Below are 25745 nucleotides of genomic sequence, written 5' to 3' on the forward strand. Positions count from 1 at the left end.
CTATTGTCATTGTAGTGCGTATTTAATGTGGCGCTGCACTCTGATGTTGTAGGAGTGTTGTTATAACAATTCTATATTTATTTAAAGTTGCGCATTTTGATGTGACGTCACATTTCTCACCCCCCCCCCCCCCTCGTCACACATCGTCACAAATGTCTGACCCCCCCCCACTCAGGTGCGTGACGCCATTTATGGACGGCCCCTTTCGCGTGTCACCGCGTGTTCGGCATGATGCCCGGACGTTTCGTGTCCGCGTGGCGGAATAACTCCTTCAGGAATTATTGAAGAAAGCTCTCGGCACGTGGAGCGAAGTACGGGGGGGGGGGCATCGTGCCGAAACGCACGCGGAGCTACGAGAAAAGCATCGGTAGAGCTATTCAGCACAAGCCACGATAACCCGCGCTGAAGCGAGATGCACGTTCAGCACAGAGATGCTGGAAGAAAAATCTGTAGAGCAGAGCTTACTTCCCATGACTCACATTATCCGTGGGAGCTGTAGGGTCCAGGAATTTTTTCCGTGTGGACAAGTGGAGTCAATTTGCGGAAATCCTCGCGGATAATGGAATCCGGGGTAGGCGCCCCCCACTGCCCCTCAAGTCAAAACGGATAAGATGAGTTCCTTTGTAGATGTAATCAGAAAGGGGAGGTTGCCAGAGGCGACGCACACTTGCAGGACGGAGGAGGGCAAGTCAAACAGGGTCGGTAACCAAAGGGAATATCTAACAGCAAGCAGTGGTGGTGGTGAGCCTGTAAGAGTAGGCCTTGGAAGCCGCGTGCTGACGACACGACAGCTGTGAATTCTAGCAGAAGCGATGGCGAGGTGGCGGTGCCACACCAGCCATTTGGTGTGACGACCTCTTGACCCCCTTGACTATTAGAGAGCACTTGCAAGCAGAACACCACAAGAACAAACGGGGACCTCATTGAGGCTCAGCTTGTTACATTATGCAAGGTCCATCTTTTTCACGAGGAAGCAACAGGAGCACCCCAACGAATATGTACACGCGCAGACGGAGGAGGTCACTACCTCCATACAGGCATGTAACATACCTTCAATCTAGATTTGAAGTTTTCGGTAAAGTCACGTAGGTATAAAATAAAATAAATTTAATCACGACGTTTCGGGCGCAAACACAAGCATCCGTCATCAGTGGACAACCACAGCAAGAAACAATTGCTGAAGTGGGAAAAGAGAATTTGTATTTCTGTGGTTGTCCCAACTGATGCGCCAGAAACGTCGTGATTTTAATTTATTTATACCATACGTGACTTACCGAAAGAACAAAGAGTATGTAACATACCTACTTGCGGTACTGCCTCACACGAATCCCTCATAAGCGCTCGTTGTTTGTACAGCCCCGTTGTTGATCTATTGCTGGGTGAAGGCCTCACCATGCCGTCGTGGTCCTGTGGGGTATATGACCCTGGCTTTACGATGCTGGGTCAATGCGAGTTGGTGGAGGTGAAGGTGGGAGCGGTGGGGGGCTTGTTGCAGGGCCCAGGAGTGGCTCCTGGAGTTTGACCTCGGGTCGCCGGATTCAGAGCGCAGTGCACTAACCGTTGTGCCACCGCTCCTCCCCAGCCCTCATTATATTTACCTTTTTTTAATACACATTGGATAATGTACATGTAAACCAGGGTGTACGTATAGCACTTCGCTCGCACGGTATTAACCAGAGAGAGCTGTTTGTATTCCACACTTCCCTTGTGCATTGGAGTGAGTCTGTCTCCAAGACAATGTCCTTCGCCATGAAGGGATCAATGGCTATGATAAATGAACCAAAGGCGTAATGGATCTGTAATGAAATTTCCTTCGTCGATGCAATGGATATCATAAAACAGTTGCGCGTGGTGCCTCCACAAACAATAACACACCCACATGTACACACACGTCGTGCACAGAGATACAAAGACAAAGATCCCCTGTATAGCCTTAACAGATTTTTGGGGCAAGTGCTGTTTTGAGCTTCGATGGAGGCCGACACGGCACAGGAGGGGGTGGGTGGCTAGCAGCAAGGCCGGGCGCCTTTGTCTCGATGTTTATACACCACACCAGGTACTCATTTGAGGCTGAGTCGACCTAGGAAAGGCTCATGACCAGTTCAAATAATCGCGACTGGTGTTGGTCGTGAGCGGGAATCGAACTCGGTCACTGGGTTCGCACTGCGCTAAACCGCTATGCCACCGCTCCCTACGGCACACGAGTACACACACACACATATTCATAGCAATGCGTTATTTCTAGAAATTGGACAAACAAGCCTGATCACGGTTGCCTGTGTTGCAATCGAAACGTCGTATTCTATTATTAATTTGCTTTTCTTTCTACGTGACATTACCAAAAGAACCAAAGAGGTAAGCCTGTGTTATGGGCATATCGTCATTCACACCACCCTCCACCATCCTGGTAATTCAATGAATTGTCACGATTAGGGAATCCAATTTTGATTTCAGAACTGATTACTTTTTGTCTCGTCCGTACGATTTGTTAGAATTTCACTTAATGACATCAGCAAATCATTTCACAAGATTTCAATGAACTGCAACGTGTCGATTCTCACGCGCGTGATTCCGTGCACGTACTTGTGAGCACAATGACCGAATTCAGCCGATATGAATATGAAATAAACACGTGCCTAGCGAATCACAAGCCATTGACTCTTGACGCACAACCGCATGCCCCCGAAAGTGGAAACCTGGACTTGAGCGAAAGACGTGGTCCACGGCGCAATGGACAAACCCCGAGGGATACAGCGACAACGACGTGTCGAGGATCGCGTCGTTTGGGAAACTTTGCAGAGAGCAGATGTCCAGCGACGGCGCAAAACGGCCCTTTCCCGTCGGCGATGCTCGCGGACATCCCAGCGTAAAGAACCCGCGAGGCCGGGGAATCGGGGACGACGTTGGCAAATGAGATCAGGCCCAGGCCAACGAGGATCCCCGGATTCGAACTGCGGCCTCGGCTCTCTGAGGTTTGCGCGCGTGAGAGAGCAGCGTGTCTTCGTGGTGGCGACAACCCCCTCCCTCCCAGCGGGATGATGTTCAGCGGGCCGCGTGGGAGCCTTAATGAGTCTGGGGTGTGTCGATGAGCTCACGGGCATCGCGTGATATTTTCGTCAAATTATTTCACGAACAATTACGTTCCGTGCTTTGCGGTGGGACATTACTTAAGGGTTTCTCTTTAAAATATGGACGTGCTTAATTCCTATTTATAGAATGTGGACGAAAAAAATTGTCGCTCTTCAGAAGGCTTTCATCATCTTTGTATTGGGATACAATGTGAGCGCAAAGTATAATTACAGTTCAATTATCAAGTGCAGGGACGCCAACAGGTGAGAGAGCTCGCGGTTCTCTTCGTGACAGAGCGGAGGGGACGCACCCAGGAGACCTAGCGATGAGATATTGTTGCCGAATGAAGACAACGACCCCCCGTACAGACTTTGGGGCAAGTGCCGTTAGCGATGCACATATGAAGGCCGGCACGGCACACGAAGGGGTTAAGTGGCCTACATCAAGCTGGCCACCTCTGTCTTCCTAATAGTCGACCTAGGGGAGGCCCAGGACCGTTTCAAATATTCATCACAGGTGTTGGCCGTGAGCGGGAATTGAACTCGTGTCACCGATTTATTCGTGGAGCGCGCTAACCGCTGCGCCACCGCTCCCCGCACACAACGGCACGTGCGCTGGCGTTAACGAGCGAACGGAGTCATCTTAACGAGCAGGCGCCAAGCTTTAGAGGAGTGCACAGCGCCTTCGCACGCCACGCGGACACTGAACAAGCGAGCGTAGCCAGGTCGGCGGGATGGGTAACGCAGCCTCGCGGTCGGAATTCCTCCCAATTAGGCGTCGGCGCGCGCACTCGCCAGATCCTGCAGCGCTGCCTCCCGTCCGCAGCACCTCGCGATCGCACGGACCCCCCCCCCCCCACTACGCCCTCTCGACTCCCCACAGCCGCTCTGCCCCATGGCCCATCTTCGCCCGACTCCCGGAGCGAACCTTGTTGACGCCGTCGGCCATGGCCTGCAGAGTGAGCTCACGAGGGCCGTCCACAGTACGCCCGTCGTCCGTGGGGCCCCAGCTGGCGCTGTAGATGTCGATCATCTGGGGCAGGTGGCTGATGGCCGACGCCTCGATGATGTCCGTCATGAAGGGCTGGTCCAGCATGCGGATGCCTGCAACACGGGAACGCGCGCGAATCACGCACGCGGACGTGCGCACGCGCGTGCACGGAGCCGTAGAGGCACGGTGGCGCGCAGAGCACTTGGTATTGGCCAACCGCCCCCCCCGTGCAAAGCGTGAAACGGGAGCACCCCTTGCCAAATCTTTACCCTCCTCTTGCTAGCGCCCGCGAAGGGGTAAATGCTCATTATTTAAGAGACATCTACTGTTGTAATTGTTGGAGAAGTATTTGCATTTGACCCGGGATTAGTAGCACCGCCACGCACGCTGGATAGCTATGCCACCGCATACACACGCACGGGCACGCACGGGCACACGTGCACCAGCACGCACACAACAGCAGGTGCTCGCACATACAAAGATACAGATCCCCCATATAGCCTTAACAGACTGTAGGGGCAAGTGCTGTTAGCAAGCACCTATGAAGGCCGGAACGGTACACGAAGGGGTGGGTGGCCAGCACCACGCCCGACCGCCTTTGTCTCCCTAGTGGCAATGCTTACACACCGCACCAGGTACTCATTTGAGGCTGAGTCGACCTAGGGAGGCGTACACCTACATGCAGATCTGCACACACGCACGTGCACAGACACAGACGCACACGTGCACGCCGACACCCAATGGCGCACACGTGCGGGTACGGGTGGAAGGCACGAGCCACGGTGCATTTAATCGCTCTAAGTGCGCTATTTCTGGCACGTGCGTCAATTTCACTCCCGGCTGTTTTCGTGTACATTTGTGCTCCGGCAAACCACATCCCCGAGACCCACAATCCCATTCTACGCGTCGGGTTTGCCGCGCTATTCATTGCCGAAGTGCATTATGCACGGGCACGGCCAAGCGGAAGAGCCCGTGCCACCGCGATCGCCAACCCTACCCGGCCCTCCTTCCCGCGACGCGCGCCACGCGCACAACGCTACACACCGCTGCATCAGCCGCACACCGCTGCATCAGCCGCACACTGCGGCGCGTCCCATTCCGCCACTCCGGGGAAGGAACAGTCCTCACTTTTGACAGTTAATTTAATTCGTCGTCGTCGTCGTGTTTTAATGCCATGGTGATTTATGCCACGGCCGCCGCGGCCCTGGCGTATCGTGCCGCGCGAACAGACGGCACGTGCAGAACGCAACAGTTGCGTATTAGCGACGATCGCCCGTTACATTAATTGGTTGGAGGAGTTGGCGAGATGTTGATGGTTGGGTGGGTGGGAGGGGAGACGGGTGTTGGGGGGGTATCACACGAACTCAAGTGTGGAGAAATCAAGCCCCGTGGAATAACAGCGCAGACCCTTGACAGGGTACACGCAGTGCCGTGGCCTCGGCAGTCCGAGCGGGGTTACGTCATTGTCATTCTGCCGGGGAGGAGGGAGGAGGAGGAGGAAAGCGCCCGCGCCGAGCTGTCAAAGGAGCTGATGAATTTGGAAGCCGAGGTTGGGGGTGACACGAGCGTTTGCTGCAAGCAATTTAATTCACGGTCCGCTGCCATTGCCGACGAGAGCAAGGGACTAATCTTGGGAGGGAGGGAGGGGGGAGCGCGTGGACGCAAACTGAGATCAAACGCAACAGGGTCAATAATACGTCTCTTTAGCACTGACAGCAAATTTATTGTACGTGATTAGCATCCGTTTTTTCCCCGCAGGCAACGCAAAAAATAAATAAAAACCCGCTTTAGACGGTGGTAACATTACGGAGTCAAAGGTGTTTCTCCCTCCTCAAATGAGCGTTTGTCAGTGTTTACCTCTGCAAGCAAGCCTGTCATGGTGGAAATTTCCACGTTCGGTTGACCGGGACCGACGTCGCCACAGAATAAGCACTGCTGGCTCGCAACAATGTGGTGCGAATTGTATCGACCCGAGCAGGATGATGGGTGTGAGCCAGCCATCAAGTCGGATTTCATCGAACGCCTTTCCCACGTGTGAGTGCGGAGCTCTGCGGAATTGCTACACCCGGTGTCATCAGCATAACAAAACTATTCACGTGACCTAAACAAGCAACACACGGACGTGTATATTGTCCCAAGAGTCCACTAAGGAGGGCCCTGCATTTGGATTTTGGCCAATTCTATTCACGGGAAGCTCGCACTGTGTTAATAGAAACTAGAACACACGGGAGAAAACCCACACACGTATAAGGAAATAACACTCAAACCTCCCAAGAGATGGATTATATAATCAATTGCTTTGCTGCCAGCTCCCGGCTACCCTCACAATCCAAATCAGCAACACCACCTGGTGTTTCTAGGAAGCCTCCCGTCCAATTGCTAACCGGGGCTCAACCACACTTAGCAATCAGGATGGATTGGGCCCATTCGGGTGATTTTTGTCATCAGCTCTGGAAAAGGCGCTTCGACCTTCGGGGCTTGTACAATGACTGGTACAAGTGTAGTGATTGTTTCGCACGATCCCTGGGACACAGAAATAAAGAAGGCGGGGGAAAACACTCCACGCTCTGATTGGTTAGAGCACGGAGAGCAAGAGGATTGGCCGGAACGTTCAAAAGGGAAAAGTAGCTGGAGGGTTGGGTGAGCCGTCAGGTGGGACGGTTACGCCAGGTGATGGTTAGAGAGGATGATGAACGAAGCAAAGTGCCGACTACACCGAGCATCTTCTTGTTTCCACTGATCGTAAAAAAAGAGTGGATGATGAGTGACGGGGACGGGGTGCGACGAGGTACGGAGCCAGGAAGAGGTTAAAAGAGGGAGCGGGAGGCGAAGTTCGGGGGCGTTGCGGGAGAGAAGGTGTGGGACCCGTGTGCCCTGAACAACAGAGACCTCTTACCTTGTGGATGGAGAAAAGGGCCAGAGAGGCTTCTTTCACAAGCCACTGGGAGCGGTGCGGCGAGCAATGCCTGTGTGGGCCGCCCAATGCCGGTGTGTTTCATACGTAATTACTGCACCGCATTACGTAGCCGGCAGCGGGCAACAATCAGTGGCAACTATCTGAGTCACGTCTGGGCGTGGTGCTTGGCCATGCCGCGCACATCGTCCGCCGTGTTGGCAATAAGCGGTGGCCGCGAGCAGCAACTTGCAAGCCGACAGTCCGTGTCGAGGCTACCTGGGGGGATCGTTTGTTCTTGTTTGTGCACGTGACTCGCGTACCTGCCACGCGCGAGTTGTACGCGACTCCCACTCCACACACGTTGTTGTTGGCGACTGCAGAAACTTCCCCCGCACAGCGGGTTCCATGGCTGCTCCACACACACACACAGACAAAGGTCCCACCGTATAGCCTTTAGCAGACTGTTGGGGCAAGTGCTGTTAACGAGTGCAAATTAAGGCCGGCATGTCACACGAGAGGGTGGGTGGTCAGTACCACGCCCGGCCACCTTAGTCTCCTCAGTGGTCAAGATTTTGACACCGCGTCAGGTACCCATTTAAGAAGGTGGGGGTGGGAGGGGCCCAGAGACATTTCAAATATTTTCGCCGCTGATGTCCCGCCGTGAACGGGAATCGAACTTGGTTCGCCGGGTTAATAATGCAGTGAACGAACCACTGTGATACCGCTCCTCGCATCACACGCACGCGCGCGCGCGCAGACGTGCACACACACAGACACGAAGCGCACATTGCAAGCCTAGCTTGAGGGGGAAATAACATCATCTCATTTCATTTCCACTCCAAGGCGACGTCGGCGCGTATCTCTGCTCACTCGAGCATGCCGGGAAGAAGCTTAAACCCACTCGTGGCCGTGAGCCAGATATCCCACGGCGAACATCCCTTTTGTGCAGTCAACCTTTCCGTTGGACAAGCTATTGCCGACTTCCCCCCCCCCCCCCGAGGCGTCACGGTGGCGAGATGTTAACTACCTCGCCTGGTATGCAGGAGGTCGGAAGATCCACCCCGACCCTGACGCCTGCTGTATATTTGGAGTTTGCGTTGTTTCTCCCCGTGGTCGCGTGGATTTTTTTCTCTGGGTCCACCGGGTTTCCACTCCATATTTAGAAACATGCGTTGAGATTATTTAGATTATTTTGCTGCTATAAATGTCCTAATGATGGGCCACTTTGTTGAGCTATCATTTGCGGCCAGGTCGCTTCTGAAAAATAAGTTAATACCTCAGTGAGCTTTGCCTTGGACAATGGGGATGGTTTAGTTTTATTTGTGTGTTTGGGTGATTTGTTTACCTTTCTTGTACTGTTTGTTGTTGCAACGTTCTCACCCGCCCCTACTGGGCATCTGTGAAAAAGAGCTTCATAGCTCATCGGATTCCTCCAGTGTTCATATTCTGACTTACATCCAACCTCGAGCGGCGATCATAATTATAATGAGCGTCTGAATTGACCCCGAATCGAGATCGCAATTCTGGACCCTTACAAATGACGAAGCCAACTGTGGCAGTCTCATTGGTTCTTTCGGTAAAGTCACGTAGGTATAAAATAAAATAAATTAAATCACGACAAGCAATCATCGTCAGGTGCAATCGAAACGTCGTGATTTAATTTATTGTATACCTACGTGACTTTACCGAAAGGACCAAAGAGCATGGACTCCTGCAGTCACGAAAACTTCAAATCTCGATTCATAATTCTCTCTTACCCCGCGGGGGACACTGCGCGCACCGTCCCACGTGCGCGCGTTACCTGTTGAACCAGTCGTCGGTGTAGCGTGGGTACGGAAAGGGATCGTTGCTGCTGAAGTCGTAGCTGGCCTCGGCATGCTGCGAGCAGAGCAAACACGGATTGATTAACTTACCCGTCGCCTCGCCTGTTATAACCAACGCCGGCAGAATTAATCTGTTCAAAGTGGCGTTTTGTTTTACGCGAGCCCTCCGTCGGAGGGTCTAATTGGATCGCGGCGTGAACGTAAATCTCGGCGTCTTTCGCCTCTCGACGCACCGCGAGATGGGATTATTCGGCACGAATGCGTAGATTCACTCCGCTTTTTGTTCATTAGGTTTGGTTCATTGCTGTTTACAGGATCACCCTTTGGAGGGGGCTGGTGGTGGAGACTCGGGGCTCTGCGCCGGTGATGAGAAGTAATACGACTCTCCCCACCCACTCCTCTTCTGAGTCGCCTCGTCCTTGCTTCCAAGACCTTGGCACCGGCCAAGCAGTGATGCCATAGTAGGTAATGAAATAAATAAGCGTACAATATATCGTCTCGATGCATCCGTCTACTTGACATAAAGTAATGCGTTTCTTCCACAACCCATCATCAGCACGGCCTTCTGTGAGTATTGTACTTCCGTGAGTGCGGATGTCCCCGTGCAGGCCATGGATTGTGAAATACTTTTTTTATTATTATCGTGGAGAGACGGGAATATGGAGTCGCATTGTCCGCTTTTCTATTTTATCATCTATTCTCGACAATGCCGCTTATGATTATTTTGAGTCATAGTATGTACTGCATTGTCAGAGGTTTTTCTTCTTCTATTAAGTAAAGTTTGGGGTGACATTCGCATATCTCAAAATGTGGCCTATCACGTCGCTTATACTATTGCCATTTATGAAGACTAAGATCCCCCGTGTAGCCTTAGCAGGCTGTTGGGGCAAGTGCTGTTAGCGAGCACCTATGAAGGCCTGCACGGCACACGAGGGGGTGGGTGGCCAGCAGCACGTCCGACCGCCTTTGTCTCCCTAGTGGCCAATGTTTACACACCACCGCACCAGGTACTCATTTGAGATATAAAAAATATAAATACCATTCCAGATTGAACGTTAATACAAAGACAAAAAGCATAGGCATGTACACAGTTTGTTACGGCACTTATTTGTAATGCAATTTAGCAATGTGTTTCACTGTTGAAATGCCACCCTTTTGCCACGAATACGCACGTTCTTATTCAATCACATTATTGCCATTACCCCCAGTTTCAAGTTTTAATGCAGGGCTGAGCAAAACTAAACAAAAGCGACAATTACAGCGATTTCACTTTTCAACAAAATCCATTTTTTTTGTTGCAGAATCCTAATTCTACGTGATGCGTTAAACAAGGCGGGGATTGTCACACGCAGACTTTCATTGCAAGTGCATTACAAATCCATTCCATTCACACTGTCAGCCCGGTTAAGTGCACACTCCGCTCGCTACACTTTTACTACCTGCTCATTTATATATATTTTTTTATTGCTGCTGCAGGCCGGGAACAATGTTGCACATCGTCCCGCATTAGTTAACCATTACAAAGCTAAGCCACTCGATGTCGAACAAGCCTTTCGGGCGACCACCAGCGTAAACCTTGCACAATGTAAGCGGGCAGAATTCATGAGCCACTTCAGCTTGTGTTGTTCCTGTGTGCGCCTAACTCGTAGTCTGTGTCCCCCTCCCCACTTAACCATTCAAAGCGTCTTCTTGACCATGCTCCTGGTTGATGGCGAGGGAGCTTCGAGGGCTGACTGTAGGTGAGGGTTGAACGACTTGGGGATAATATCTCATTGCGATTTTTTTGACAGATATTGCGATTTTATTTGCGATTAAATATTTTTAAAGTCAAGCTTCAGTTCAATATTCACTGTGTAATAGATTTAAAACATGTGATGGAGCATTACCACATGATACCATCAAAATATGAACTGCTCTATCTATTCCAATGCATGGATGAGAACTTAAAATATATTAATTGCGTCCAACAGGTATTTAGAAATGTTTTTAAAATGAAATAGAACACTCAAACATAGAACAATTGTAAAGTTAAATAAATCAAGTTATAATAATAAATAATAAATAAATTACAATAAGAAAGTAATTTGACTTTTCAAATTGTAAAAAATTGCAGCCTTTGCGATTTGCTAATCACATTGTTTCAAGTTGCGATTTCGATTTTAAATCGATTAATCGTTCAGCCCTACTGCAGGTGCCGTGGTGAATGCTGCATCTCAGCTGGAACAATCCTTGATGCTGCTCTGCGAATCATATATGACGTGCCACATCCGTATCGCATCATGTTTGTCCTTGTGCCCTATATTCCTATAAACTTGTGCTAGCATTATAGGAATATAGGGCGCGATAATATAGGATTATGGATGCGCGTATCATGTATCTCTAGAGGGAGTGCCTTACGCCGATAGATCACGTTTTAAGCCAGCCTACAGCGGTGTTCCCCAAAATATTGAGCAAGGAAGTCACCGTGTCGGATGTCAACCTCCAATGTGCGCTGCAGTTTGTACAACGGAGGATCAATGGCGCCATGACATCGTCTTTGATGCCACAGCGGCTAACTTTGCTGTGAATCTCAGTAACCGGTGGTGTGGTGTCACAACCACTGCATTCACTCCCCACTCCGCTTGTCCTTTGCCTTGCAGCTTCTCGTTAGGTGGTGACACATCCAGGTGCGCGTTGCACACAGGAGTACGCATAACTCAGCAAAATAATGATCGTGATGCGAATAAAAAATATATATTACGTAAAATAAACCGTCCACAGACCCTGTTGAGGCTATGATCAAATCGCCCTGAGCGTGCACCACTTCATCAGATCTCACACAGCTCAGCAGCACCGTTCGCTGGGCGTTACGCGCGCCAACGCCGCTCGCGATTCGGCGCGTCGACGGCAGTGAGCGAGTGTGCGTTGACTCACGTAGTTGGCGGCAAGGTCCGGGTGAAGGTAGTCGATACCTGCGGTCGATGCACAAAACATCAGCGGTGTAACACAACAAAGACCAGCAGCGTTCACAATAGAACACCTTTGTAAAACGTGGCCCTGTGTTTTGTTTTGAACAAACACAAAACGGACCCACCGTCATCCATGATGGCGATGGTCACTCCTTTGCCCGTGTAGCCGAGTTCCCAAGCCTCCACCACGTTCAGATCCAGTCCAGGTTTCCCATCTGCCTGCCCCGTGTTTATCTAGGACATCGAGAGGCAGACGTGGGGAGGGGGAGGGGGTGTGCGAGGGTGGGGGGCGACAGGGGGGGACCGTGAATATGGGGCATGAGGAGGGGGATGGTGGTGGGGGGGTGGGGGGGTAATAAGGAGGCACAGGAGAGCGACAGCGCAACAGAGACACAAGAGACGTATCCACCAGGACTGTGAACACGGTGCGGCATCATGGAACACTTGAGGAAATGCGTGTCCGCTTAAGAGCTCACAGGTGCACGACTTCTGCTTAGAGCGCATTTTCCACGGGATGGACATCCACCACTCGTCCGCGCAGAGAGGCGCAACGAATTTGTCACGTATCGATTTTGTCACGTATCGCGTTATTTAACGATTTGTCACAGACTTGCTAATTGTCATCGTTGGAAGAGCTGCGGGTGCCGAGGAGCACACGTGATGGCGGACAAATGGGACGGCGTTGTTTCATTGCGTCAGAAAGCGCCTCTTTAGCCCCTAAGTGCAGTGCTTTTAGCGTTCACTTTGCATTTTAGCCTCAGGTTGCGAAACGCACGCAAAGTAACATTAATCCGGGACCATTAGCAAATGAAGCCCATGTATAGTGACGAAGGTTGCCACCTCTTGAGGTACGAAGCAGAACAGATGTAATGGGAAGAATATGTCACAATCCTGGAGGAGAGCAGAGCTGCGTGTACACGCGTTGCTTTGAGTGGCGTGCTCTTTTTATTTTAAACGCCTCATGTATGTATGTATGTGTGTTGAACTTCTTTCGCGCCGTACGTAGCCAACCATACTAATCGGAGGTGCAGGGGAAAACAATTACTCGTAAAAAAATTAACAACCGGGAATTGTAATGTTTCGCAGAAGAATTTCTATTTAAAGCTTTCGTGACTGCAGGGATTCATCTTCTTGGTTCTTTCGGTAAAGTCATTATTATGTTTTATTTTTATTATTGTATTATTTCCCTTCTACGTGACTTTACCGAAAGAACCAAGAAGATTTCGCAGAAGACTTACAGAAGAGCCCGGATGGCTGACTCAAACAAAAACATGTCAACAATCCCAGGCGACCCGAGACAAGGTGGCGGCAGTAACAATCTGGGTGTGGGGGTCCTTCCTACCAGGTACCACTGCTTGCTGAAGAGCGGGTCGTTCATGTCGATGTTCAAGTTGTCCAGGGACTTGTATCCGCGCTTGTTTCGCGAGTATCCCTCCTGCTGCACCACGCGCTTCACCTGCCGCACGCATCCACGGCACGACGAACAACGAGCGGGGGGGGGGGGGGGGGGGGTGAGAACAACTGCGGTGACAAACGCCCTCGATTGTGGGTCGCAGCAGAGATGGCAACGACAGTGGTTTAATCTGTGTCTCCGATTAAACCAGCGGACGACTGGCGCTCGTCTCAGTACTCTTAGGTTTTTTTCCGGTAAAGTCACGTAGGTAAAAAATGTAATTAAAATTAATAAAAGTGATAATAGAAATAAAATAAATTAATAAAGAATAAATGTGATTTTTTCTTTTATTTCTATTAATACTTTTATTAATTTTATTTTTTTACCTACGTGACTTTACCGAAAAAACACAAAGAGTAGGAATCGTTGCAGTCACGAAAGCTTCAAATCGAGCTCGTCTCAGTTACCGGCCCGTTGAAGCTCGGAGTGAAAATTCCGCATTGCCACGGCGGCCGGAAGCCTCTCCGTCGTGAATAGATGTGCCAACTTTGCTTTTTATTTAGTTGTCTTAAGCAACTGAACAAAAAAATGTGCCATTGTAAAATATAGCGATTGTATTGTGAGCGTGACTATCAAGATGGGTTTAAAAAAACAAAACGGCCAAATTGCCTCGGGTCAATGGGTGGCTTCTTCACCAGCGGTGTTCATCGTTGTGATGACAGTCATATTAAAGGATCTTGTTTCTCTTGCTATATTTTGCTACGATGGGGGGAAGGAAGGGGATTTGGACAACGCGCGGGAAGTCAGAACTACACGTTGACGAGAGTCGCCGCGGTGGCGAGATGTTAACTACCTCGCCTGGTCCACAGGAGGTCGTGGGTTCTATCCCGACCCTGATGCCTGCTGTATATTTTGAGCTTTCAGCTTTCATGTATCTCTCCCCGTGGTCGTGTGGATTTTTTTCCGGGTCCTCCGGGTTTTCCCTCCACATTTAGAAACGGGCGCTTAAGAGTATTTGGCTGCTATGAATGTGCACATGATAAGCCACTTCGTTGCGCTATCATTCGTGGCCAATGTCGCCTCTGAAAAAGAGCTGTACAGCTCAGTGGGTCTTACCCAGTAAAATAAATAATAAATAAACTATACTTTAATAAGTCACACGCCTCGAGTGTTGGAGAACAGCGATCGACTGGCCAAGCGCAGTGGCAGGACAGGTGGCCTCAGTCACCTGTGCGAGCTGTCACGCATGGCAATGTCCTCTTTACAGCCCGCCCCCCTGCCTGGCCGAGCTCCAACACGGCAAAGCTGCACTTTGTTAAATGAATGCTGGTTGACGGGCTGACGATGTCGGTTCAAAGTCGCGGGAGGCATAATAAATATATTTCGCAAATGCTTTCGAGGTGGGGGGCTTGGGCAAGGGCGGCCGCCCAGGCCCCCCAAAGATGTGATGGGGGGATAGAAGTTGCGTGTGTGATCTCCCCCCCTCCCCTACACCTCTGACTTCGCCTCCGATGAGAGCCCCTTAGCAGTTTACTTACACGTGCCAATAAAGTTGTGTTCACTCAGGATGCCATTCCCGTCGAGGCTGGCCCTGACTAAATCCAAAATGAAATGTGTCCACGGACGGATAATGAAATATTCTTCATATCCACCGCAACTGGCTTAGTCACTGTGTGTTATAGCCAACAATGGCAATGTCAAGATAAGAAATACACGTTTCGCTATCAACTATCAACTCGCTTAAATGTCCCCTCTTGATGAGCACTGTCCTGCAGCTGAATAAAAAAAGCCACCTGGAATTGACGACACCTGGAATGGTGATAATTGCGTGCGGAGGAGGCAAGGTAGCTATTGAATGCTGCTACTTAAGCCGCTGGGCACAGCGTATTAGAGCTGAGCAGAGCGAGCTTTGGAGATTGGCGAAACAAAACAGAAGCAGGCAATGCCCGTCCTGTACACTATCACGCTACACACAGCGCGCGCTTAAATGATTCAGTGTACAGTCTCTGATAAATTATTCAGTCCGCGATGCCCAAAATCCACAGTCCTCCACGTGCCCAGGCCTCCTGCAGCTGCTCTTGAGCCTCGATGGTTCAACGAAGCCGTTTATTCATTTTCATATTTAGCTTTCTCGAATCTTACAAAGCTGCAGCTCCAAATCCCCCCCCCCCCCCCCCCCCATAATGAGCGTAGGACAGGCACGGCGAGCCCAGAGCGAGTTCTCGTTGCATCTTCACGATGATGTGAACGCATGCGGTGTAGTGAATTTTAACGCAGGCCCCCAATCTCTCACCCCGCTAGGAACTCTCTCAAATTATCCTTCATTAATAATGCAGCTCAGGCTCGATCAGCACGGCAAAGGCAACACCGCGTGCGCGCGTGCGTGCGTGCGCGTGCGTGTCTCTGTGTGTGTCTTTGGAGCGGTGGGAGCAGTGGTGAACGCACTGAGATACGAAAACCGACGCAACTGACACGATTTTTGTTCCAATTCCCGCGCATGGCCATTAACTGCGGCGAATACAGTATCTGAACCGGTCTTGGACATCTTCGTTAGGTCGACTGAGCCTCAAATGAATATCCAGTGCGGTGTGTAAACATCGTCACTGGGGGAGACAAAGGCGGCCGGGTGTGGTGCTTGGCCCACACCACCCCCTCGCGTGTTGTGTCCGGCCTTCGTAGTTCGCTCGCTAGCAGCACTCGCCCCAACAGTCAGTGAAAGACTCGACAGGGGATCTTTGTTGTGAAAACAATTTGCAGAAGGCGAGCAGCCGATTTTCCTTCTCCACAGCTGGGATGCATTTGTGATGACCGCGAACACTGTCCCAATAATACGTCCAGGAATACTCTTTATATAATGATGCGGGTGAAAGAAAAAAAAGCCCAGATATAATCAAACAAGATGTTGGACGGCGGCTTCACACGCAGAGGAACAATGAGCAAATAAGAAGGTACATGTGGGTTTTTTTTAACAGATATAATTATATTCTTGGTTTTTTCGGTAAAGTCACGTAGAAGGGAAATAATAAAATAATACAAATATTAAACAAAAATTCTCACGACGTTTCGACTGCAACACAAGCAATTATCATCAGTGATCATCAGTGATGATTGCTTGTGTTGCAGTCGAAACGTCGTGAGAATGTTTATTGTTTTATTGTTTAATATTAGTATTATTTTATTATTTCCCTTCTACGTGACTTTACCGAAAGAACCAAGAATATGAATCCCTGCAGTCACGAAAGCTTTAAATCAAAAAAATATAATTCTAATACAATACTTTATCATCATCAGCCGTGACCTATCTAATCCATTGCTGGATGAAGGACTACCCAAGTCCTGATTATCGCTAAAAAATACGTAACGGGTTATCTTTGGTAATTGGAAACAATGGAGTCCCATCGGCAATTCTCAAAGCGAGCGCACAAAACACACGGGACACACGTCGCAGGGTTACGTCGAGCATGAAACAAACGCACCGGGCCCCTCCATGGAAGTACGGGAGTCTTCACGGTTTAGGAAAGTCACCGCAGAACGGCAAAATCAGCTCAACCGCAACGAAATGCACGCGCTCACGGCCTTTTTCGGTCTGAATTTCCGCTATGCGATTCATGCCTAGCACCCACACCGTGCGGGTTTCCACGGGAGGGGATATCTAATCATTCTCCATCCACCACACCGCTCAGGGTTGTTGAAGGTGGGCAGCGTAAGAAGACATCGGCGCATGGTGGCGGCGCAACGGTGGTTTCTTGCTGCGACGTATCCCGCACGGCAGCGGACACCGTCTGGAATATTCCAGACGGTCGCCCATCTTAAGCGCTATTCAGGCTCAAATCTGCCGGGCGTCACGAGAGCAGTTGAAATCGGGCTCATGCCCGGGGGGGGGGGGCGGGGGGGGGGGTTTGATTATGAAGCGACGCATCAAAAAACGCCGTTCACAAAAAAAAAGCAATTCCTGTACCTTGCCACCACGAACTCGGCAAGGAACGTGGGCGCACGCCAATTGCACCTCCCCGCACCGTCACCCCGTGACTGGCTCACATTACGACCGAGCCAGGGCCTGGCACCGCCGTGCCCCCCCCCCTCCACCACCACCGCCCCAGCTGGCAGGGAGGCATCGTTCACAGCAGAGCGACGGTGTTCCTGAAGCGTGCAAATTGAGGCTATTTTCACTCGCTTCAGAGACGGACTCACTTAATTTGTTACCCAGATGGAAAAAAAAACGATCACAAAAAACCCATTGTACGATACGATGTCATTTCAAATACATCTTGGCCTCAATGTGGCGTTCCTTCTGCCATGAGCTGTAACGTGGCTTTCTTTGGTAGCGGTGTGACCGAGGACACGGTTATAATTGAAGTTTAGAGTTGTAACATAAATTTAACTGCATCTCAAGAGGTTGTGCTACAATAGCGGGATGTACATTCGTAATGTAAGATGCAATTGAGTAAAATAAATAGTCATCGGCAGAGGAAAAGCGGAAGGCCTTGGACCTAGATTCGAACAGGGGGTATGCATGTTGAACTTCTTTCGCACCGTACGTAGCCAACCGTGCTAATCGAAGGTGCGGGGGAAAGACCACAAACTAAACACACACAAAGTAGAGATTTGGCAAGCCACGGTTGGCCGAGGGTGTGATATCTCCAGGCCACAATCGCAGCAGCTGAGCAGGAGTTGACGTGCGATTTCGTGGAAGTTTTACCGAGGAGGTTGACGGAAGCGCTCGGTTCTTGGAGCTGAGATCACACGTGTAGGCAAATAGAGTGAGTCGAGATGGAAGAGCTTGTTCGGGGTGAGTGCGAGGGGAAGATTTCGATGAGAGATATGCAGGGGTGAGTCGACGGAGGAGAGTAAAGTGAGAATGAGAGGCGTTAGATCGGTAGGGGGTGAGCGCATGGTGGATCACACGTAGTGGTGACATGCTGCCAGCCAGGTCGCGCTGTCCCTGCCGACATCTCGGTGTGCAAAACAAACTCCCATCGACTGCCTCGATTCATTCGCCGTCGCTCCAGTTATCATCGGTGGCCACGACTGCTTAAGGCGGCAAATTGATGCGATGAAAGATGAAATTGTGCACATGTGCAAAATACCTCCTCGAGTCAGCTGTAAATGCGCTCATAGCCCGCCCTGCGGGCACGCTGGGACGAACACGCGTCACCTTTTGGCTGAATAATGGGAGCCCAGCACGCAGACAAACAAACAGCGAAGCCTCGGTAATGAACGCCTGCCGGCTGTGCAATTCCTCCGCGTGTCACTCTGGCTCCCTGTGCGTCTTACCCTGGGGTCCCTCTCGAGGCGGAGGTGGTGAGAGAGGCTGCGCCGCCTCCTCGCCCGCGCCGCCGCGGGGTGGGAGAAGTGGAAGAGGTCCTGAGCAAAGTGGAGCTGGGGAAGGGGGTGGGGGAGAGTTTGATGAGGGCGTCAGACTCGTAGCGGTCCCGCATGCAAACCGTGATGCTTACACACACACATAGCACGCAGTCTCACACACACACATAGCACGCAGTCACACACACACACATAGTACGCAGTCACACACACACATAGCACGACGCTCCCACGCGGACACACCGGAAATGTGTGTATGTTGAACTTCTTTCGCACCGTACGTAGCCAGCCGTGCTACTCGTGTGCACGCGGTGACAGACGCTTCGTCACGATGATCTCTTTCAGGAGGGTGCTGCCACGTTATCGCCATAGAGGGACTATGTTGTCATGTGTAATCCCATTTGAGTGATTTGCAGGATTCTTTTCAGCGATAGAAAATTTCGCCAACAATACCAGTGGCACTGTGTGTGTACCAACAACAACAAAAATAAAATTGCTTACATCACACAAAGACAAAGATCCCACATATATCATTAACAGACTGCTGGGGCAAGTGCTGTCGAACCCCGGTCACAGGTTCCTAGCGCAGCGCGCTAACCGTAACACTACCGCTCCCCACAGTAATTCACACACTCACACGAACATCATGACACTTACCAATGCACCATGATGCAAACACGAGGTCAACCACACCATGACAAACGCGTGCACACCATGGCACAGTACATGACGATCTCCCAACCACAGAGACAAATATTCCCCGTATAGCCTTAACAAACTGTTGGGGTAAGTGCTATTAGCAAGTATCTATGATGTCCGGCAAGGCACACGAGGGGATGGGTTGCCAACACAACGCCGGCCGCCTTTGTCCCCCCGGTGGCGATGTGTATACACCGCACCAGGTACTGGTTCAGATAATCGTCACTGGTGTTGGCCGTGAGTGGGAATCGAACTCGGATCGCCGGGTTCGTGCTAACCGCTACACTACCGCTTCAATCAAGTACGCACACACCAACATTTACCCTAACGCACACACACAGACACGCTACACGGCACGTCCTCTGTTTCAAATCAATTGCTTTATCTGATGCGCCATTATTTACTTTGCGGGTGATTTTTTTATTTCCCAGATTTAGGAAAAAGAAATACGAGGACAGCCATACATTTAGCCAACGCAGCTCTGGGTGTATGGCCCAGTAAATGCCAATGTTTTGAATATAAACTAGCAACGCCAGTCTATTCCCATCAAAATATAGAAATCGGTCGTCGATACGCTATGTGCCTAGGTAGTGCGATGTCTTACCAATTAGAGTTGGCCATACATCCCAATTATGGACCACAGAACTTGGGCAATCCTTGGCGTCGGTGGTTCTCGCGAACCTCGGTGTTAAAATTCTAGGCCCGTTACAAACTTCGACAACGATCTGAGTTGCAATTTCCTTGAATTATGCTAGATTAAATAAAATTACAATCATCAATATTATTATTATAAACAATGACTCTCCGGTCAAGCTTTAGACAAAACCCGAGTCTGATTCCGTGCGACCGGATTACATCACTGAGTCATCTGCTGCGTGGAGGCGCTGGCCGATAACATTGTGTCGCTCTTTGAGAGGAAGGGCCTCCATAGTCTGGGCAAATTGAATCAGCTGGCGTAATGAAGCAGCACATATTCATTTCACCGCTATGTGGAAGGGGGGAAAAAAACCCTGAGTGGTATTAGCCTCACTGAAATAGAAATATCCTTTGTGTGATGCATTGCGGCATGGTACATATTGTAAGGCGTAATTGTTTGAAAATGTATCGCTTTGTTCGTGTAAAAAATGCCCACTTGCAGTTGACTTCCGTGAATATCAAGCGAAAAGATGAAGAACGTGTCCACCGAAGGGAGACGTCTCAGCTCTTGAGCGATTGTTAAAATCACCGAGCGAGCATCCACCGTCCGAATTCCACGGCCTGCTGGCACGTCACGAGGTGTCCTCCGGGGGGTGGTGGGTGGTGGGGGGGTCAGGAACGCCGACGAGTCAAACGATTGCGGCCGCCCTCAATTGGCCGGCGTCTCCGAGTCAAAGTCTCCGCGGCCGGCGCTTGGCCGCGCGTGACTGCGCGAGCCCCGTGGCTTCGGTGGAGGAGGTAAATGCAGACATCGATCTCGCACCAAATCAGGTAACACAGTTTTCCCTCTCTTGCGGCTCCAGGATGATAAGCAGCATTGGAGGTTGGAGTAATAGAGGTTCATCAAAGATGAAGTCACTTTCATCTGTCCGGCGCTGATGACATAAGTCGCACATCGGAGACTAATCAACTAGAAGACGCAGCCACTACCGGGAGGGGCGGGGGGGGGGGGGGGCTGGGACAGGGGATGGGGGTGCATCGATCACGCATTGCAAGGATTTAAGGATGTGACCTTTGACATCGGGAGTGAATATGAACTCATGGGCGCTCTTTGTGGCCTTCTTGTTGGGACCAAGATATGGAAAGGTTAAACAATATGCCAAGATGTTTGATTTGTTTAATGCATGGATCTTGGCATACTTTTAAGCTACAGGGTGTTTAAAAAGATGGGCCCGTTTTGAAATTGCCATATCTTTGCAACCACGAACCGCCCATGAATGAAACTCTTACCACTTGAAAGGGCGGGGCATAGAGTTTCAATTGATTACCGCTCGATGCCTCTCCCAGCGCACAAACAGCCCCTAGGCTCAGTCATTCGACACACTGCCTCAACGTTGGATAGGTCGCAAGGGACCCCAAGACTAGGCACTACACTCTTGGCCCCCAAGATCCCCAGACATCATCACACCCTGCGACTTTTTCTTGTGGGGATATGTCAAAGACCGTGTTTTGTGCCACCATTAGCGACTAATCTGGATGACCTCAAAAACAGAATCACGGCAGCGGTGACTTCAATGGGAAGACACTTTGAAAGGCGTTTGGGACGAATTCAACTATCGTCTCGATGTTGTCCGTACAGCAGGTGGAGGGCACATAGAGCATTTATAAAATGGCTAGTAAAACTTGATAAGTCATTAAACCATTTGTAACTTTTTGTGTAATTATAACATGTTGCCATCGTGAAATATACTGCTTTGACATTGGGTCCATCTCTTAGATACACCCCGTATAATGAAAATGCCGTGTACAGTGTCGATTTCAAAGTTCACAGTCTTAAACCTTATAAATATTAAAATCAGGTCGGTTAACCTCTGCACGAAGCATGTCTCGAAGCAAGCGCAAGAACCCCCCCCATCCCCCCCCCCCTCCAACGATGCATGCGCGGTATACAGTGCGCGCTCAAAGCGTAATCCACACGGAAATCTGTTCCTCGTCTCAGTGTGGTGGCAACCAAATCTTCCGACTCACATTCGGGCACTTTACAACAATATCATAACCCTATTTATAGCCACGGAGCCAGATACGCATTTATGAGCCTCGCGAAGCCAGAGGCTGCTGCTTCCTTAGTGCTCACCCTCGTTTAACCCATGGCAGATCGTGTGGACAGCTTCCTGCACAACGCCCATTGCACTAAAATGGTAAATGTGCGCCATCATATTTATATACACGGCTAACCTTGCGGCAAAACGAGACCAAAGCATTTAGCAATTCGTAGCCACTGTACACCTTGTATATATATTTTGCAGTGTAAATCGTTTTTGCATAATGGAATTGTAATAGCCCATGGACCAGAGCACAAAAATGTACCATCTAATGTGCCTTTTGTTGTCGTGAAAACCGTCTCCTTTCTCCGTAAAAAACAACAACAACAACAACAACAACCGGGTTATAATATATTTCACAACACAGTGCACATTTTGATTTAAAGCTTTCGTGACTGCAGGGATTCATATTCTTGGTTCTTTCGGTAAAGTCACGTAGAAGGGAAACAATAATAAATAATACGTGACTTTACCGAAAGAACCAAGAATATATAACACAGTGCACAGTTTGAATATGAGCGCAAATGTAGACAATGTGAGTAAACGTGGGGAATTCAGCCGCATGCTCTTGGCGTGAAATCTGCAACCTACAATCGGAGCCACGCTGGGGGTTTGCCACAGGAGGCACGCCTAGGGAACATCACGCCGCGATACACAGAATACAACCCAGGGTCGGGGGGGGGGCGGAACGGATGGCATCACCATCACTCGGGCAGTCGCGTCAGTCATGACCGACTGAGTGGTCACTGCGCGTTTAAGGACGTCGATGATCCTGAAAGACTTTGGTCCTCCAAACGCCGGCCCGCGGAACCAACATCGCGCCGTGCGAAAACCCCGAGCTGTGTTTCCGCTGAGCTCCCACCGCCACGCTAACGACTCTCGACGGGTCAGCGAGGTGCAATGATAGCACCGCAGAGGCAAGGGAGTGGTGGGCAAATGGTGGTAGTCAATCTTCACACAAAAACGTGGTGGCGCTTGCCACTGCTGCACAGAAAACGCCCCGTGCTCAATCCCGGCGACTCAGTCTGTCGACAGTGGAGCCGGGTCTTCGTTTCGGCTGCGCTGGTCCGGATCAGGAAATCCGGAAAATATTTCCGCACCCGGCAGATCACATCCAGTATACCCCCCCCCCCTCATTATGACTGTGGAAAGTAGTCACGCGTCTATTTTGGTTTACAGACCGCCCTGAAAACATGTTCATTGACTACATTATGCCTTGACTTTAATAATGTCACACACACACACTGCGAGCTTGTATCAAATACAGAACATTCTAATCATGCGTCCCTGGGCATCAGCTATCGGTTTTACAGCTCTGGAATTAAAATGAAGGCGGCGCTCGTGTAGTCGCGGTGTTAAGGTCACTGCTCGCGCCGACGCGCCTTGCGGGGGGAAGTTTGATGAGAGTTATAAATGTCACGACAATTATAAGCAGCGATAGTGCGGGTTGATCCATTTAGAGACTCGTATCCGCTCCTTAACAACAGTGGATTTCGCCACTCAATGAACGCCGCTGCTCGACTGAATAACATCACATGCGCACGAGAGCCGACACTATTGAACGTCCCTGTGCAGAGTGCGCCGGTCAGCGCTTTGCACAAAGCACAGCCGACTCGGTCACGCGCATGGGGCTTGCGCGTGTGTCGTAACACCACGGCTCTAGCTTTAGACCGGCAACGTGTCGCCAAGACAATTGGAGGTCATTGCGGCCGATGATATTGAAGCACCCAACAACTCGCCGCCGCTCCCTTCTTCTGTTCGCTCGATTCTCCCGGGCTGTTGTAAAAGTCCATGGGCCACAGCAGGCATTAGCATCACCGACAAAGGTAGAACAACTTTCGCGGTACCGATGTATTCACACGGCTAACGAGAGTGAATTATTCAATAACTCCACTCATTTCAAGTGGTTATCACGTAATCCACTGTTATTTGGCCAGATAAAGAAATTGTAGCCGCTACATTTATGCCACCTCGAGTGATACGGGTAAGTGAAATAGCTAGTCTGGGCTGAAGGGCTATACAGCTGCAACCTGACCTTCAGGATCCATCCGTACAGAAAATAATTGTCTCTTGCACGTATGCGCACTCACAGCAACGCATGAACAACGCGTATGTATTACACACACTGCGTGTTGCATCGGCGTCTGGACTGTAACGGGTGCGCAGGCGAATGGACTCCGCTCGTAAAGCGGAGCTGTCCCTCGGGCTCGTGGTGCTGAAAGTGTGCGGCGCTGGGCGACTGCCTCGCGCCCCGACAGCAACGCGGTGCCGCGCACGAAGACATCGTGAGCGGATAAATAACCAAAAAAAGTTACAATTTCAAAGGCGATCGCACTACGAGCAAAGTAACGCGAGCAATGCTCGAGCGATCCGCGCGGCTCTGCGGCGCACGGCGGGAATCTATTAGCGTCCGCGCGCGTGTCGGGAGCGCCGGTCGCGAAGCGCCCGTGCGATGTGCTGGAAGTACCTGGCCATGGTTGATGAAGCCGCGGTCCCGCGCCACTTGCCCAGCAACGCCGAGGTCTCCCTGATGCAGCTGCACCAGAAAATGGTTCGTGAAGAGCGGGTCGCCGCTCACGAGAGCCAAAGCTGTCAGCGGCAGCAACGCGAGAAGGGTCACCCCACCGTTGCACGCGCTTCTCAACCGCATTACGCCTCTGTGGCTCCTACTCTAGTCGAGCGCACTCCACTACTGCTACTAATAACAGCAGCAGCAGCAACAGCAGCAGTAGCAGCGACACTACTCCCTAAGCATTCAGTAACAACACATCGCTGGGCAACGTCTCGGCTAAAGTGTAGGGCCGCTTATGAGCGCGGCTTGCGCGGGTCGCCCCTCCCAGTCGGCATGTCTGCGCGGAGGGGAGCGGCGCGAGGAGTATAAATACGAGCGGCCGGCTCGCCGGCTGTTTGCTTCTGGGCGCTAACGCGGAGCGGATCGTCGCGGCCGACGGGACGGATCATCTGTATAATTCATGAAGGTTTGCGCCGCGAGCCGCAAGCAGGGGAGCCGCGTCACCGCGCGTCACTCAGCCGTCCTATAAACCCTCCCGCGCACCGCCGCCACCCCCGCTGGAGTGGGCGCACACGCGAGCAGCAGCGCTCAACTCTACCGCGGCGCGCACACTGCCTTGTGGGAGGGGGGGGGGGGGGAGTTGCGATGGCCTATTGTTGTTGTTGTTGCTATTATTAATCTAAGAGCGCTGTGTAGCGGCCCCGTCATGCGGAGGTGGCCCAGAAGAGAGGAGCGATTTCTGGAGCGGCGCGGCCCCACAGTGAACACCGCGAGTGCAGGGTGTCCTAGTTACGACGAGCTCGCGTATTCGCTGATTTCTCACGAAGGCGTTCGTGGGGTCCCGCGAGATTTAAAGGCTTGCTTCGGTCGGGCTGGTGTGGTGTGGGAGGGATGGGGGGAGAGATATCCTTCCCCTTGCTCAGCCCGCGGATTCCGCTCGCTGGCAGCGCTGCCCGTAAATCGTGGAGTGGAGTGGGGCCGCGCGGAACGGGGCGCTCGCTGTCCCCCGGCTAATTCGCACGGCGAGTTTCCCGCGAGCGCGCGCCATCGACGGGGGATGTCCACGTCCAGAACGCACGGCACGCGCCGAGAACACGGCCGAGGCATTTCGAACATGACGCTCTGTTAGCGACGTCCCTTAGATGACTCATTTGTACTCTAGGACTATGTCTCTTATATAACATATACAAATCCAGAAGGCTAGATTGGTGGCTTTAGTGCACAAGCGCACACGTTGAAAAAAATACATTCGCCCCGTTCATCATTCTCACTGCCTGGTAACAGTAAAATAAATAATAGACTGACGTTTTGAGAAATAGCTCTTCTACAGAGAGAGCCGAGAGAATGGCATATAT

The 25745-nt window shown here is 51.0% G+C and overlaps 1 protein-coding gene across 1 annotated transcript; it reads right to left on the bottom strand.

The window, feature by feature from the left end:
• Positions 1-3927: 3927 nt before the first annotated feature.
• Positions 3928-25005, bottom strand: LOC133346883 (neuroendocrine convertase 2-like). Its single transcript, XM_061558712.1, has 8 exons — positions 24346-25005; positions 18394-18498; positions 13069-13182; positions 11852-11960; positions 11692-11729; positions 8757-8833; positions 7276-7364; positions 3928-4172 (listed from the first exon to the last, which is right to left on the bottom strand). Exons 1-8 carry the CDS (start codon positions 24526-24528, stop codon positions 3928-3930), a joined length of 960 nt encoding a protein of 319 aa, XP_061414696.1. The 5' UTR covers positions 24529-25005.
• Between the last annotated feature and the right edge of the window lie 740 nt (positions 25006-25745).

This window comes from Lethenteron reissneri, chromosome 25 (assembly GCF_015708825.2).
Source record: "Lethenteron reissneri isolate LAM-NWPU_2019-01 chromosome 25, ASM1570882v1, whole genome shotgun sequence".
NCBI classification, from domain to species: Eukaryota; Metazoa; Chordata; class Hyperoartia; order Petromyzontiformes; family Petromyzontidae; genus Lethenteron; species Lethenteron reissneri.

Coding starts and splice junctions, on each gene's coding strand:
- LOC133346883 (XM_061558712.1), bottom strand. CDS start 24,528: ATGCGGTTGAGAAGCGCGTGCAACGGTGGGGTGACCCTTCTCGCGTTG. Junction 11,730..11,851: donor CATCGCCATCATGGATGACG/GTGGGTCCGTTT, acceptor CATCGACCGCAG/GTATCGACTACCTTCACCCG. Junction 7,365..8,756: donor ACCGACGACTGGTTCAACAG/GTAACGCGCGCA, acceptor TGTGTGGAGCAG/CCATGGAACCCGCTGTGCGG.